Below are 16,821 nucleotides of genomic sequence, written 5' to 3'. Positions count from 1 at the left end.
TCTATTTCTCTACATTTCTTCCAGCCTACCTGTCCTTATTTCTACCTTCTGTAGGCCTCCTTTTTTATGCTGCAGTTTGTCCAGAAGCTCCTTATTCATCCACACAGGCCTCTTGACGTTCCTGCCTGACTTGGCTTTGTCAGCATGCATCACTCTTGAGTTTGGAGAAGGTGATCTTTGAATATTGACAAGCTTTCTTGGGCCCGTTTTCTCTCCAGGGCTTTATCCAATGGTATTCTAGCAAGCGGAGCCTTCAAGAGGGTGAAGTCAGTTCTTCTGAACTCAAGGGTAGCAAGGATACTGCACAGCACTCCTCACAATTGGATTCTCACTTGAAGAAGGATGTTATCATCAAGGCATTCCAGGAACCTCCTGGATTGCTTGTGCCCTGTTGCATTGTCCCTTCAACAGATGCGGGAGTGGTTGACTTTCCCCAAGAAGGCAGGGCTTGTGAATGCGAGGGTCCTCCTGTCTGACTGTAGAGGGCCTCATCTGCTTAGTTGTCCTGGTTGAGTGGCCTGTAGCAGACCCTCAACTGTAATGTCCCCTGTCCCTGCCCTGCCTTTAATCCTGACCCATAAGCTCTCGACTGGCTCCTCATCCATCCCCAGGCAGAGCTCTGTGCACAGCTGGTCATTGACATAGAGGCTAACATCCCCTCATCTCCCCAGCCTGTGGCCTTCTGTTCCAATACTCCAGTCATAGGAGCCATCTCACCACATGTCTGTGATGCCAGTAAGAGTGTAGCCCTGCAGGCCTGTGCACATCTCTAACTCTTTTTAGTTTCCCATGCTGTATGCGTTTTAAGTCGGGCCTCTTCATTTTCAGGAAGGAGGAGAGGGATCCCAGACAATGTAGGTTCTGACTGGAAGCTTAAGGAAGACAAAAATGTGCATCTGTAAAAGTCCTACAGTTTTCTGTATTTACTGGAAATCTAAGTTGTTGATAGTTTGGAGATTTCTCTAAATCCGGAAAAACAGTGTACTGAATTGGTGTCTGAGATACTTGGCTACAGAAAGTATAGTCACATGAATTTGCTTTAATCTGTAATGGTCTCTGTAACAACCACTGTCCTTGATTGTATTGGTCTTTTCTTTGTGGTGCTAAGGCGCAAAGTTTAGTTATTTTACAATGGGTCCCTAAGACTCTCAGAAATGAAACAACTCAGCTCTTCTAATGCTTATTGAAAGGCCAAATGAAGTCAATTACTTTAAACAGTACTTTTGGTACAAAATCAAAAGAACCCCAGCCTTAGCTTTATAGTAGATCTACTCTGTTATCAGAGCAGTCATGATCTAGATTTAACATCAGTTTTCTAGGGGCCAAACTTCTTTGTTATCTAAACCAGCAAAAAATAATTCTACATTGGCTCAATTTTAATGCATTGTTTTATTATAAATAAATGTTTGGACCTAAAATTGTATTAGCCTAAATCACAGAGTTTTCCCAGAAACTTGGAGAAAACCAGTGGTTTTGCAGGTACAGTCTGTGCTTTGTGGTGATAAGCCTCCAGGAGTCCTAGCAATTTCTACAAGTCACTGAGCCAGTGGTACAGAGTGAAGTCCTTTTCCAGATCTAGGACCCCCATGGGATGTCCCCTAGTCTCCTTCTTGTACCCATGGATTTATCACTGGACCTGAGGGGCAGGAATCTAGCTGCCATAGACAAATACCTTTTTCTGTGTAAGCTAACCTTGTAAATCCATAATCACATGAAACAATGCTTCTAATACAAACTGAGCTAAATAAATCTTTGCTTCCTTAATTAAGGACACAAATTATTATTTTTTCTCATTATTCTTAACAGCATGGCATACAATGTGTCCTTACAATAAAATGGGTGTAGAACTTCATTTTTATATTTGAATCATTGACTTCAGGGTTCCTGATTTTTATTTGGGAAGTGTCCTGGGTTCAGCAGTAGCATTCATTTTTCTGCTTCTTAGTAGCTGGTGCAGTGCTGTGTTTTTGAGTCTCAGCCTGAGAAAAACACTGGTAACACCAATATTTTTAGTTGCTGCTCGGTAATGTTAACTCTGACCAAGGACTTTCTGAGCCTCATGCTCTGCCAGGGAGGAGGGGAAGCCGAGAGGAAGTAGAGACGGGACACCTGACCCAAACAAGCCAAAGACGTGTTCCATACCACAGCACATCATGCCCAGTGTATAAACTGGGGGCAGTTACCTGGAAGGGTTAGATCACTGCTCGGTCAGGCTAGATATTGGTCGGCAGGTGGTGAGCGGTTGTACTCTCTTCCCTTATTTCCCTTATCATTATTATTATTGGTGGTAGCAGTAGTGATTTGTGTTATACCTTAGTTACGGGACTGTTCTTATCTCAACCTGTGGGAGTTACATTCTTTCGGTTCTCCTCCCCATCCCTACGGGAGTAGAGAGGGGAGGAAGGGGGACAGTGAAAGAGCGGCTACGTGGTTCTGAGTTATGGCTGGGCTTAAACTGCGACAGGAAGAAGTGCTATTCTTTCTCTCAAATATTGTTATTGTATGGAATCATATTATTTTTAGTAAAACTACAAATTCTGGATGATAACTTTAAAATTTATTTTTGCTAAATTTTATAGACTGACAGTTCAGGATGTTTAGACTTGCTGTCTACTTTGTGATTATAGTAATGAGTCTGTGTATCAAGCTGTGTAATCATCCAGGTAGCTAATAATGTGTTTTCTGATCCATATAGTATGCTTCTACGCTTTCATCATTCCCATAGGAAATATTAGAACTTTATTTGGAGGGGAATGCAATGTTTATAATGAATGACCAAATGTCTGTTGACCTGTGTTATGGTTACTTTATTGTGTATGCTTAAAAAAGGATAATTTCTGGAAATAGCCTGCTAAATGACGTTCTAGTTTTTACTAAAATCAACCAATTGAAATGATAAACTTTTCCATAGCTTTTCAACTAAATGTAAAGATACTAGTTTATTACTTATTTAGCTGAGTTCGGGTGACCCCTTGAAAGAAAAAAGACTGTGTACACTAAAGTTTTATTGTGTGTTTGTCATCTTGTGATTGTATTGCCTGTATTACCTGTCCATGTCACCATGTCTTGTTGAACAAGATCAGTCCCAACACTGACCCCTAAAGAGCACCACTCCTCTCCAGTTGGACATTGAGTCTTTGACCGCAACTCTTTGCGTGCTGCTATCCAGCCAATTCTTTATCCACTGAGTGGTTCATCTATCAAATTGATGTCTCTCCAGTTTAGAGAGAAGGATGTCATGTGGGACAGTGTCAAATGCTTTGCACAAGTCCAGGTAGATGATGTCAACTGCTCTGCCCCTGTCCATCATTTCTGTAGCCCCATCATAGTAAGGCCACCAAATTGCTCAGACAGGATTTGCCCTTTGTGAAGCCATGTCAGCTATTATCAACCACCTCATTGTTTTTCATGTGCCTTACTTAGCACACTTTCCAGGAGAACTGGATCCAAGATTTTGCCAAGTACAGAGTTAAGAGTGACTGGTTTGTAGTTTCCCTGGGTCTTCCATTTTCTCCTTCTTGAAAATGGGGCTATATTTCCTTTTTTCTAGTCATCGGGAACTTCACTGACTGCCATGATTTTGCAAATATGACAGACAGTGACTTAGCAACTAGGTTCACCAGCTCCTCCAGGACCTGTGGTTGGATTTCACCAGGTCCCATGGACTTGTGCACATTCAGGATGCAAAGATGATCTTGAACCTGATTCTCTCCTACAACATGTTCTTAAGTCTTCGTTGTCCCAGTCCCTGCATCTGCCTTCCATGCCTTGAGCGTCGTGGTCAGAGCATTTGCCAATGAAGACTGAGGCAAAGAAATCATTGAGAAGCTCAGCCTTCTCCAAATCCAGTGTAGCCAGTTCTCCTGATAGCTTCCAAAGAGAGCCCACATTATCCCTAGTCTGTCTTTTGTTTGCTACATACTTATAGAAGCCTTTCTTGTTACCTTTGACATCCCTTGATAGACTCAAATCTAACTGGGCCTTAGCTTTCCTGACCTGGTCCTTAGGTTCCCGAGCAGTGTCCCTGTATTCTTCCCAGGCTGCCTGTCCTCCCTTCCACCTTTTATCAACTTCTTTTTTTCCTTCTGAGTTTTCTCAGCAGCTCCTTATCCATCCATGGAGGTCCCCTGCCCCATTTCTTTCTAGTCAGGATGCAACACTCCTGAGTTTGGAGCAGGTGATCCTTGAATATCAACCAGCATTCTGTCCTCTAGGACTTTATCCCATGGAACCTTACTAAGCAGGTTCCTGATGAGGCCAAAGTCTGCTCTCTTTAAGTCGGTGGTGAGCTTGATGCATCCCCTTCTGACTGTCCTGAGGATCAGAAACTCGACCATCTCATGATCACTGCAGCCAAGGCTGCCTTTGAGCATCACATTCCAGCCAGCTCCTCGCTGTTGGTGAGTACAAGGTCAAGCATGGCACCTGTCCTTGTCGGCAAATCTATTACTAGGTAGATGAAGTTGTCTTCCACACTATTGAGGAGCTTCATGGATCGCTTGTTTAACAGAACCTCTCATTCTCATTACATTGTGATGCACTAGGTTCAGCATACATCACAGAATCACAGAATCACAGAATCCCAAGGGTTGGAAGGGACCTCAAAAGATCATCTAGTCCAACCCCCCTGCAAGAGCAGGGTAACCTACAGTACATCACACAGGAACTTGTCCAGGCGGGCCTTGAATATCTCCAGTGTAGGAGACTCCACAACCCCCCTGGGCAACCTGTTCCAGTGCTCTGTCACTCTTACAGTAAAGAAGTTCTTCCTGATGTTAACGTGGAACTTCCTATGCTCTAGTTTACACCCATTGCCCCTTGTCCTATCACTGGATATCACTGAAAAAAGCCTAGCTCCATCATCCTGACACCTACCCTTTACATATTTGTAAACATTGATGAGGTCACCCCTCACTCTCCTCTTTTGCAAGCTAAAGAGACCCAGCTCCCTCAGCCTCTCCTCATAAGGGAGATGTTCCACTCCCTTAATCATCTTTGTGGCTCTGCGCTGGACTCCTTCAAGCAATTCCCTGTCCTTCTTGAACAGAGGGGCCCAGAACTGGACGCAATATTCTAGATGCGGCCTCACCAAGGCTGAGTAGAGGGGGAGGAGAACCTCTCTTGACCTACTAACCACTCCCTTTCTAATGCACCCTAAGATGCCATTTGCCTTCTTGGCCACAAGAGCACATTGCTGGCTCATGGTCATCCTCCTATCCACCAGGACCCCCAGGTCCCTTTCCCCTTCACTACTTTCCAGCAGGTCAACCCCCAACCTGTACTGGTACATGGGGTTGTTCTTCCCCAGATGCAAGGCTCTACACTTGCCCTTGTTAAATTTCATCAAGTTTCTCCCCGCCCAACTCTCCAGCCTGTCCAGGTCTCGCTGAATGGCAGCACAGTCCTCTGGTGTGTCAGCCACTCCTCCCAGTTTTGTGTCATCAGCAAACTTGCTGAGGGTGCACTCAGTTCCCTCATCCAGGTCATTGATGAAAATATTAAACAGCACCGGTCCCAGCACCGACCCCTGAGGAACTCCACTAGTCACAGACCTCCAGCTAGATTCTGCGCCATTGACCACAACTCTCTGCCTTCTTCCTTTCAACCAGTTCTCGATCCACCTCACTACTTGATCGTCAAGCCCACACTTCTTTAGCTTATCTATGAGGATGCTGTGGGAGACAGTATCAAATGCCTTACTGAAATCAAGAAAAACTACATCTACCACTCTACCATCATCCCTCCACCTAGTCACTTCCTCATAGAAGGCTATAAGGTTGGTCATACATGACTTCCCCCTCATAAAACCATGTTGGCTGTTCTTAATGACCCCCTCATCCTTGATATGCCTAGTGATGGAGTCAAGAATAAGTTGTTCCATCACCTTTCCAGGGATGGAGGTAAGGCTGACCGGTCTATAATTACCCGGGTCCTCCTTCTTGCCCTTCTTATAGATTGGTGTGACCTTTGCCATCCGCCAATCCTCAGGCACCTCGCCCGTTTCCCACGACTTACCAAAGATGATGGAAAGTGGCCTAGCAATGACCTCCGCCAGCTCCCTCAGCACCCGTGGGTGCATTCCATCCGGACCCATCGATTTACAGATGTCCAGTTTGCATAGCTGATCCCTAACCCAATCCTCATCTACCAAAGCAAACTCCTCCTTTGTCCTGACTCCTTCTGGGGCTATAGAAATCAAGGGCCCTCGGGGAGAGTCTGCAGGAGTAAAGACAGAGGCAAAGAAGGCATTCAGCACCTCTGCCTTCTTTATATCCTCTGTCTCCAAGGGTACCCACTTCGTTCAGCAGTGGGCCTATATTGCCTCTTGTGTTAGTTTTATTTGTTATGTATTTGAAGAAGCCCTTTCTATTGTCTTTAACCCGACTAGCAAGATTGAGTTCCAAGGAGGCCTTAGCTGTCCTAATTGCCTCCCTACATCCTCTAACAACTGTCCTATATTCCTCCCAAGCGGCCAGCCCCTCCTTCCATAATCCATAGATTCTCCTTTTCTACTTGAGTTTGCCCAGCAGCTCCTTGTTTAACCACGCCGGTCTCCTAGATCCCTTACTTGACTTCCTACTCATTGGGACGCTCCGATCCTGAGCTTGGAAGAAGCGGTCCTTGAACGCTAACCAACTATCTTGAGCCCCTTTACCGCCTAGTACACTTTCCCATGAGACTTCCCTTAGCAGTTGACTGAAGAGGCCAAAGTTGGCCCTTCGGAAATCCAGAACTGTGGCTTTGCTAGGTATTCTATTCCTCCCACACAGGATCCTAAACTCCATCATCTCATGGTCACTGCAGCCAAGGCTGCCATTGACCGTCACCACTTCGACCAAACCCTCCTTGTTGGCGAGTACTAAATCTAGCAGCGCTGCTCCCCTAGTTGGTACGTCCACCATTTGCATTAAGAAATTATCATCAATGCACTCGAGGAACCTCCTAGACTGTGAATGACTGGCTGTGTGAGTCTTCCAGCAAATATCGGGGTAGTTAAAGTCCCCCACGACGACTAAGGCATGTAGTCGCGAGGCTACTTCCAGTTGCCTGTAGAAAGCCTCATCAACTCCTTCGTCCTGATCAGGAGGTCTGTAATAGACCCCCACAACTGTATCACCCGTGCCAGTCAGCCCCTTGATTCGTACCCACAGACATTCCACTTGCTCCTCATCCGACCCCGGACAGAACTCAATACATTCTAGTTGCTCTCTCACGTAAAGAGCAACTCCACCACCTCGCTTTGCCGACCTATCTTTCCTAAAAAGGACATAGCCATCCATGACCACATTCCAGTCATGTGAACTGTCCCACCATGTCTCTGTAATTGCCACTAGATCATAACCTTTAGCCTGCACACAGACTTCTAACTCCTCCTGTTTATTCCCCATGCTGCGTGCATTGGTGTACAGGCATTTCAGGGAGCCAGTCCTAGTACCCTTTTTCCCCTGCGGGACAGGGTCTAAAAAGCTATCCTTTCCCACAAGTGAAACAAGAGATTGATAGTCCTTAGCCCGCCATCCTTCAATCCCTAGCATGTTCCTCTTGGGCTTGTCCCCAACAGGCCCAGTTAAATCCCCTCCCCCCTTCCTAACTAGTTTAAAGCCCTGTCAATAAGCCCTGCTAACTCCTGCCCCAAAACCCTTTTTCTTCTCTGGGACTGGTGTATCCCGCCTGTCACCAGCAAACCAGGTGTCCCATACAGCAGCCCGTGACTGAAAAACCCAAACCCCTGCCTTTGGCACCAGTCACGTAGCCATACATTAACCTGCAGAGTCTTCTTATATATCCCTTCACCCTCGCTTGCAACAGGTATGGAGGCAAACACCACTTGCGCTCCAGACCCTTTAACCAGCCGTCCCAGGGCCCTGAAGTCTCTCTTCATCGCCCTTACGTTCCTCGTAATAATTTCGTCACTGCCAACCTGAAAAACCAGCAGTGGGTAGTAGTCAGACGGCTGCACCACTTCAGAGAGTTTCTTTTTAACATCTCTAATCCGAGCCCCAGGCAGGCAGCAGACCTCCCTGTGGGGTGGATCCGGTCGACAAATGGGCCCTTCTGTTCCCCTCAGAAGGGAGTCACCCACCACAATTACTCTTCTTTTCTTCTTGGTTGGGGAAGTTCTGAGGCATGTGGGTGAGTGACTAGCCCTGGGTGACTCACTAGATAGATTTGCCTCACCATCTCCATTCACCTGGCCCTGAATTTCCAAGACCTCGTACCTGTTATTCAAGGGCAATTGGGAGGGAGGAAGGGATTGTGAGGGTTTTCACTTACCTCTCCGAGGAGGAACCTCACTCCATCCATCCTTGTCCATTAAGCTCTCTCCTTCTGTCTGATGGTAGGAGGGAAGGGGATCCATAGCTTGTTGAACCACTTCCCTCTGCCCTTGCCTTAGGGTGTGGTTCCACCAATCTATTTCACTTTCACACTCTCTAATGGCTCTCAACCTTTCTACCTCCTCCCTCAGTTCAGCCACCTGCCTGAGCAGGTCATTTATTTGCTCACAGCGAACACAAGCAGTATCACTGGCTCCCTCCAATACAAGTGCCAGGCTCAGGCATTCGCTGCAGCCAGAGACCTGCACAGCTGCATGTCTGCAGGAAGGCTCAGTCTGGATACCCACATTAGTACTCACTACAGCTTTCGATCGTGTTGTAACCATGATCTATCTGGTCAATCAATCCGTCTACGTCCCTCAGCACTCCTTCCCCCTCCTGTACTCCAGGCGAGTCCTCTCGATGAGGCGGTTGGAACGCTCGCCTGCCCGCGCAAACTGCCTCGACGCTCTCTGTTTGCCGGCTCTGTTCGCCGCGCTCCCCGGGAAGGTTTTTTAGCCACTCCCAGCTGGTGCCACTCCTCCTGGCTCCGCCCCCTGTGAGTCAGCCCCTCGCGGGAGCTGAGCTTCCGAGTCCTGGGCAAGTCCTGTTGAGGACTTGAGGCTCCCTCCTCAGTGACTCTTGTCGCTCTGAGGTGAGGCTCCTGGACGCTGATCTCTCCCCTCTCCGCTCCGGTGTTGCAGGCGTCCTCTCTCAAGCTACTCACCTCAGCAACTGATGAGCATCAGCAGCCCTTTCTCCAGCTGATGCTTGAGTTCCTTTTCTGTTTCACAGAGTTCACTGCTGGGGTTTTTTGGGGTGAGTTTTTTTTGTTGGTTTGGTTTTTTTTTTTCAGTTTTCAGAGGCACTTCTCCCCACAATGGCAATATAATCTTTGGGTTTATTATTATGGTTTTTTTAAAGAAATCCATAATTCCATCCCTAGGAAAGGATATTTGATTCCTGTTTTTTTATTGTGCCAAATTGATCAGTGAAGAACTCAAGTGGATTTAAATAACAGTACCGTTTCCCCCAAATTAAAACAACAAAATTCTTTCACATAGAGGAGTCTTGAGGGCATTGTGAATTCAGTGATTTATCTTAGAAGTATTTCTCTCAGAACTGTCCTACAGAAGTATCTTAAATGGTCCAGAGCTTATAAAAAAAATTAAAAAATCTCCTTAATTGGAAATCATTTCAGGGTAAAGATTGAGAGTTTCTCATTTTGTAGAAAGGACTCCCAGTGAAGGAGCAATTGCCTCAATAAGGGGTGGTTTATTTGGTAGTGGTTTTGTTGGGTTTTTTTTTTTTTTAAGAAGAGGTTAATATTTTTATCAGCATGACCTGTAGAAGTTAATGCAAAAGAGAGGAATTATTACCTCTTAGGAAAGACCAAATAGAACTTTGCAATACATTTTTGTGTTGTGTCCAATACCTTAGTGTTGCCCATAGATGGGCCATATGTTACACACTAGTTACATTTTTGTATGCTTATTTTTTTTTATTTTATATTTTTACATAAAGCACACTGCCTTGCATAAAACATTTATTGTGAGCAGTGCTTATGAAATACTCACTTCCTGTACAGCCTATCCCATAAAGAGTACAGGATTTGTACGGTCTACTGGAATCAATGTTTCCTTGACTCCAGTTCATGAGAGGCACGGAACTCTACTGCTTATTCCTGCATTCTTCTTAATCTGTGTGGTTGCATCAGGATAGCATATGGACTAACACTGCTCTACTACAGATGAAAAATTATATCCATGCTGGATGTTGTCTTATGTAAGTTAGCTTTTATCTCAGCTGGAGTGAGAGCAGGCTGTATGTACATGCTTCTCTCTGTACTGCTTTCTGATCAAATAATGAGACTTCTGAGGCTTCTTCAGTCCACCTTTAGCTTACTCAGAAATCCCGTAAGTGTCCCTGAGGAACGGACCATCTTTTTCATGATTTTATAGAGGAAAAATGAGTTCATTTAAAGCTGTCTTACATTGTTTCAATTTCACAGCTAATGGGTAAAAAAATACGTGAATTAAAAACCAATTGTGTATGTAAAGGTTCAAAATACATTTTAAAATAAAGCAATTTATTTCAGCAAGATAATCCATTTCAAGTACTGTTGAGATTAATGTATCTGCAGTCTGCATCTGGTTTTTTTGTTTTAGCTGTGTTCTTAAGGGGGCCCATAGTACACGAGAAGCCCCCCATACGCTCAGTTTGACTTCAAGTACTTTGCACTCCCAATTATTTTTACATAATGTGGAAGCTGATTTTTTTTAAATATAATGTAAAACTATGCAGATTGAATGTTCTAATAAGATTTGAATTTTGTTTCAGAGCAAAGTAGAAGAGATGATTTGGAAGCTTTAGGTCATATGTTTATGTATTTCCTCAGAGGAAGCCTTCCATGGCAAGGTTTAAAGGTAGTGGTTTTTGATATCTTCCTCTGTCCTGTTTTCAGATCATCAGCTTTTCTTACTATGATCTTTTTCTTTTTGAAAGTTTGACTGCAAACTGTATAATTTCAGAAGCTTCTTTTGTTCTTGTGTCATAGGCCGATACATTAAAAGAACGCTACCAGAAAATTGGGGACACAAAACGAGCAACCCCTATAGAAGTATTGTGTGAAAGCTTCCCAGGTAATGTATACTGTTAATGAAAGTTAATGTCATGACATTGATTTAGAAAACAAAATTGGCATAGATAGTTGTTTAATATATGATTTTAAAAATAAATATAATAATGCTTCCAAATACGTGTATTATGTACTATGGTAATAGATACAGGGATAATTCTTTGAAGTGGCAGTAAGCTAATGCTGCTGTTCTTCAAAGATAGTTTGTTCTAAAAGAAACATTAAAAAAATATGCATACACTTATGATGATCAACTTGACTACGCTTGTATCTTCACATGTAAAATTTTGCATCTCAACTTGATAGCATACCAATTTTAAAACAAGCTGCATTAGGAACAGCTTGAAATAGTATCTAAAGTAACTTGCAAGTAGTTTTAGGTGTCACTTCTAGTTCTTTTTAAGTGCACGGAGAATTGATGTGGTATTGGAAAATTGGAGAGAAATAAATTTGACGTTTTTAAAAGTTGGGCTAACCAGCTTGGCACAGGGGGACATGCACATAACACCAACATAATTTTTCCAAAATAAACACTCTGAAAAGCAATCGCAATATCATTGATAGGCTGAGAATATGATTGGATTTGCTGAGAATACCTCTGAGTGTTGAAGGAATTCCTGTTCACAGTGGGCCCTGTGGACAGAAGGCAGATGTTTAATGTCATGACATTAAACATTTGGTTTTGATGCTCTTTTTAAATATCCTCAGAAGTAATCAAGATGAATCTACTATAGGAAGAAGAGCGTAAACCAATTTGAAATGAAGTACGTTGTTGCTGAATTTCAAACATGAAATGGTATTGCACAGACATCTGTGTTATATCTGTTCATTATTTGAGAGCCTTGTGTAATTGAGAATGTTTGTTAAACTTGCATATGGTAAGTCGAAATTTGTAGGCTTGACAGTGGGGATAGAATTGAAGGATCCTGACAGATTACAAATACAGCCTTAACAATATAAGTACAATTCAGTAAATCATATTCAAGGTACTATACGAAGGTAAGATTGAATCCAAATCAAGAACTATTGGGTATGGAATGATTACTTAGGTAATGACTTAAAATCAGTTCCAGAGTAAGTGCAAGTAAACAGTATCATGTTTCTGTATTTAAAAAAGGAAAAAAAAAACCCAACCCCAAAAACTATACTATATCAGACTATATGAACAGGATATAGCCTGATAGACACATGAATTGCCATTTCCACTCTACTGATTCTGCAAAGCATCAGCTAAAGAAGTGTGTTCAATTCTGGTGACTCTACTCGAAGAAAATACGTCTTATTTTACAGGTATCTCATAGAGAAGTGGGAGTTCTTATGTGCAATATTTGCTAGACTTATCAACAAAGACTTGAAGAAATAAAGATTGTTTTAGTCAAGATTGTGAGGGAAAGAAGTTCTTCTGTAACTTTTAACTGCTACAGACATGAAAGGGATCACTTTGCTACGTCCACAGCAGCTTAACAATGTAGTGGATGTAACTCAAAACAGTTTAGATTTGAACTCCTCCTGTGTTTCAGGTATAGTGTGAACACGAAGGGATGGCCATTGCAAGGAAGACTGTGGAGCTTATTTCACTAGGCTGTGTGAAAACAAACCAGACAGACAAGGCTGTGGGATAGGGTGGTATAGTTGATGACCTTTTGAGATTCTTTTCAACCCTGTGGTAAAAATGAGTCCACTATCAATTTTTCTTATGTTTTTCATTTCACCTTCTTCTCTGTATTAAAAAAAAAAAAAAAAAGAAAAGAAGTGAAATTGACTTTGGTTACAGAAATTAGAGCAAGTGTCTGAACATATGTTTGGTGAATTGGTGAAAGGTTCAATGCAGGGGAAAAAGCCTGTTCTATAGTGTAAGTCATCTGCATCCAGGAACACATGCATGTCTTGCATGTTGATTTTTATGTTGCTAGAATCTTTTAAATATGTAATTTAAGGTGTATATGGTGCAATTCCCGGAAATAATAATGCATGAGTAGCTTCATATATCTAGTGACTGTTTCCACCAAATTTAATCAAGTACGTGCTTGTTGACAGGGTTGAAAATGCAACAGGGAAACAGTATTTGACCTTGGAGAACACAAAAGATAAACTTCTTTGATAGCACATATGTACATTTTTATAATAAATATATTCTTGTATGTGGAAGTTTTTGCATGTTAGATATCTGAGGATTTTCCATATTTTCCTATCCTTCTTGTCACTCAAAACATAAAATAATTTCAATTATTTTCAGTCAGGCTGCAGGTTGAGATAGCTGATTGATGTCCATAAAGTAAGAGAACCCTAGCATCAGTGAAGGATATTTTGGTCTCTGTCACATGTAAAACACCTACCATTTTCATCCTCTGTTCTGTGGAATTGTACTGTGGAGTGTGCAACACTGCTGCTGTTTAAAGCTTCATATAAAATGTGAGCAAGGATTTAAGCTCTGCAGTTTCTGCATCCATTGTATGATAAGGGTGGTATTTGATTTTTGGAGTCAGCCAGCTGTGACACATTCAGCTGAACTAAATGTCTCTGATCCAACCTTCATTCCTCTGAAGACACGCATTGCATGTTTTGGTTTCCACTTTACATTGAGAAGGTATGGTTAAAGACATCCCTAGCAATATCTCAATATTTCTCCTTGCCTTCTTGAAATGCTGACCTCCTTGGCTAGAATTTCTGAAGAGTTCTGCTTGTATGCTGAGGTAGCCCTCAGATGCCATGGAATTCCTCCTATCCAGTGCTCCATCTGCTAAAAAATAGCACTTAATACTGTTTTTGTCAGGAATAAGTAATTTGGGTTTTCTTGGCACCCTGGTCCTGAGGTGCATTCAAAACAGCACCAACACGATGTTGCCTCACAACTTTTTGTTATCAAGCTGGCCTCAAACCTTCACTTGTCCCTCTTTCAACCCCACTCTCTCTGAAGAAGTTCAACTTAGAATAGCTCCATCTTAGCACAGCCTCTGCACTTCCTCAGCACCTTGTTTCTTACAGCACCTTGTTTGTACCATAAAATGTAAGGTTCTCCAAATCTACTGGAATGTGATGTGGGTGAGTATACAGTGATACTACAGTGCTGCTTCTGACATACATACCTCTTTCATAGGATCAGTGAGTGCATGTGGCATCTACTTTTGACCTCATTCATCTTGTGACTTTCTTGTCACATACAGGTGGCTTCTCATGTACTTTGGGACCATGTGAAAGCCTTTTTGACTTGAGAATGAGTTGTCATTTCTCAGAATGGCTTGCCAGTGGGTGGTTTCGCACTCTTTTATGAGCTACAAAGCTTCCTAAACAAGTTAGATTTTAAGAGGTTTGTCCACCTGGAAATAATATCCCAGGGCTCAGGTCAGGTGCTTCATCTGATCCGTATCAGATTGCGAGAAGCCTTTGCAGTACTCTATTCCAAACCACTGCAGTGTGAATACCTTCTGCAGTGGAAGAACCTGTAGAACTTGGTCTTTTGTGAAAGTTTATTAACATTTATCTCTTATTACCATCTGCTGTTTTCTCAGATTTGTATTTCCGTGTGACCCTCATTTCACTGACTCCTGAAGGAGTTACTGAAAATGTACACTTGTCATGTAGTATTGTACATAGTCACATATCTGAGCAGTTTCTGTATGGGATTTGATGCTTGTGCTTCAGATATTCATGAGTCCTCCCTTTCAGCCCTTGGATTCTTGTATTATTCTGCCCATTAGGATGCTTGTTCCTTACAGCTGTTCTCTCAAAAGCCTTTCATGGCTTAAACCCATTCTCAAGAATGGAACTTGTGTATGCTTTACTAACCTGCCAAGAAGTTTGCGCTGGAACTTCTGTCTTAGCTAGCTTTGTTAGGTTCTGGCAGCTAGTGTGCAGTCTGTACTTCATACATTTTAATGACTAGGAAAGTTATTTCCTGTTACCTTTACAGGTCCTGGCCCTTTCAGAATCTTCCTGGTTATCTCCACTAATGAGAGAATCTTATAATATCTATGTAACATCTACCCAAATGCATCTCCATTTGTATGCTGACATGGTATTTAAACAGTGATATTAAACTGACAGATATTTATATCTCACCAGATATAAACTGGTCAGATATTCTGCAAAAGCTCAGGTAACCTTAATATTTCTCTGCAGTGTTTCTGTATAGGATAATTGCTATTTCTGCTCAACACCTTCACACAACATGATGCCTGAAGCATTCAGCACTGTTTCAGCCTTCCATTGTCACGCTACAGTTATGGCTCAACAGAGCCTATACTGAATTATTTGTGAGGAAAATAGGCGTTGCTCACTTGTGCTATATGTGGATCCTCTAAAGAAAGAATGGTTAGATTCCAGTAGCAGATTTCTTTGAGACACAAGACTACCTTGTAGATTCGTATACCCCCTTCTTTCCTTTTCTTAGGCTTGTCTTTGTAAAATTAATTGGAAAAGAAAAATAAAATTGGAAAGTAGAGGTGTTTCCCCACTTTTTTGGCACACTGTGCATCAGGACTGGAAGGCTGAATGGAAGATCTTGACAGGTAAATTAGTGTGGGGGTTGCTTGGTAAGATATGTTTAGAATATAGCAATTTATTTTTAAGAATATTATTACTATTAAGTAGCATTTCTTTCTGGTAAGTCACAGATTCGTGGTGAACAACTGTACAGATGTTATGGTGAGAGATACAAGTTACTTTAAAATGTAGTAGTAAGTGCTGATTTTTGAGTGCCTTTTAAACAGTTATGGCAATTATGTGCATTTCTTATTTATGTAGAGGAAGTGGCTACATACCTACGTTATGTAAGAAGGCTAGATTTTTTTGAAAAGCCAGACTATGACTACTTAAGGAAGCTCTTCACAGACTTACTTGATCGGAAAGGCTATGTGTTTGATTATGAATATGACTGGATTGGCAAACAGTTGGTGAGTACAGTATAAGGTACTAATAATATATGAAGTTTTTTTGTGTGGTCAGTTTTGAGCCATTGTTAGTCTTGAGTTTCAGAATACTTGTGCGTCTCATGGCTGCTGTTATGAACAGCTACTATGACAAACCCATTTTCAGATGCATTTTCAAACATAGTTATTCAGCTTGAGATGTTTCGTATTGAGTCTCTTTTCAAACATATACTCTTTAACATTCAAAGTAAATCTGTTCAATCCGAAATGAGGTTATAGGAATTCACACTGGTTTTTGCATTGAAGGAGTTTAAAGCAAACAAGTTCAAAACTTTGCAGGTGATTGTTATTATTACATGCATTTTCCTGCTTTGGGGACTTCCTTGCTCCTAATATTCTCAACATGTAGAGCAACCAGTTCTCTGCACCTGAGGTATATATACTCCAGATATTTATCAGTTTGTTATGAAGAAACTGTCTATATGCATTGTTTTATTCAAATATGATGTAGAATATCAGTCTCCATCACCGTGCATCTAAAATTACAGATGTTCAGTGTTTAGCATTAAAAATCACTTCAAGCCTGTCTTTCAGGCTTTTACCAGAATGTCATAAGGGCTACCTGCAGAAAATAATCAGCCTGGAGTCTTTCAGAAAATTAATGTCTGATGTAGTCAGAATTGCTAATTCTAAAATTATGTAAGTCTTGGTTTGCCCTCTTTTTCTGACTGCTGTTGGCAGATACCTATTAAAGATTTTGCTTGAATTTGATAATTTTCATTAATTTCTATTACAAACCAGTACATTTTGGTAAGACTTAGAATTACCTTTCGCTACATATTACTTATATTTGTAGCCTACTCCAGTGGGTTCGATACATTCAGACCCTGCGCTGTCTTCAAACAGAGAAGCATATCACCACAGAGATAAAATGCAACAATCTAAAAATCAGGTAAAGTACTCTTATAAGATTATCAGCATTGCTTTGTCTTTTGCCTAA

General features: G+C 42.0%; 1 protein-coding gene across 2 annotated transcripts in view; it reads left to right on the top strand.

Annotated features, from left to right (window-relative positions):
* The window catches only part of CSNK1G3 (casein kinase 1 gamma 3), a 65,010-nt gene that overhangs the window by 28,554 nt on the left and 19,635 nt on the right, over positions 1-16,821 (top strand). For both annotated transcript variants that reach the window (XM_065662581.1, XM_065662580.1), the window contains exons 6-9: positions 10,656-10,741; positions 10,873-10,957; positions 15,697-15,845; positions 16,678-16,773. In XM_065662581.1, coding sequence (XP_065518653.1) covers positions 10,656-10,741; positions 10,873-10,957; positions 15,697-15,845; positions 16,678-16,773 — 416 coding nt within the window. The remainder of the gene's footprint in view (positions 1-10,655; positions 10,742-10,872; positions 10,958-15,696; positions 15,846-16,677; positions 16,774-16,821) is intronic.

This window comes from Lathamus discolor, chromosome Z (assembly GCF_037157495.1).
Source record: "Lathamus discolor isolate bLatDis1 chromosome Z, bLatDis1.hap1, whole genome shotgun sequence".
NCBI classification, from domain to species: Eukaryota; Metazoa; Chordata; class Aves; order Psittaciformes; family Psittacidae; genus Lathamus; species Lathamus discolor.
The sequence above is the reverse complement of the archived record's forward strand: the minus strand, read 5'-3'. Positions and strand labels throughout refer to the sequence as shown.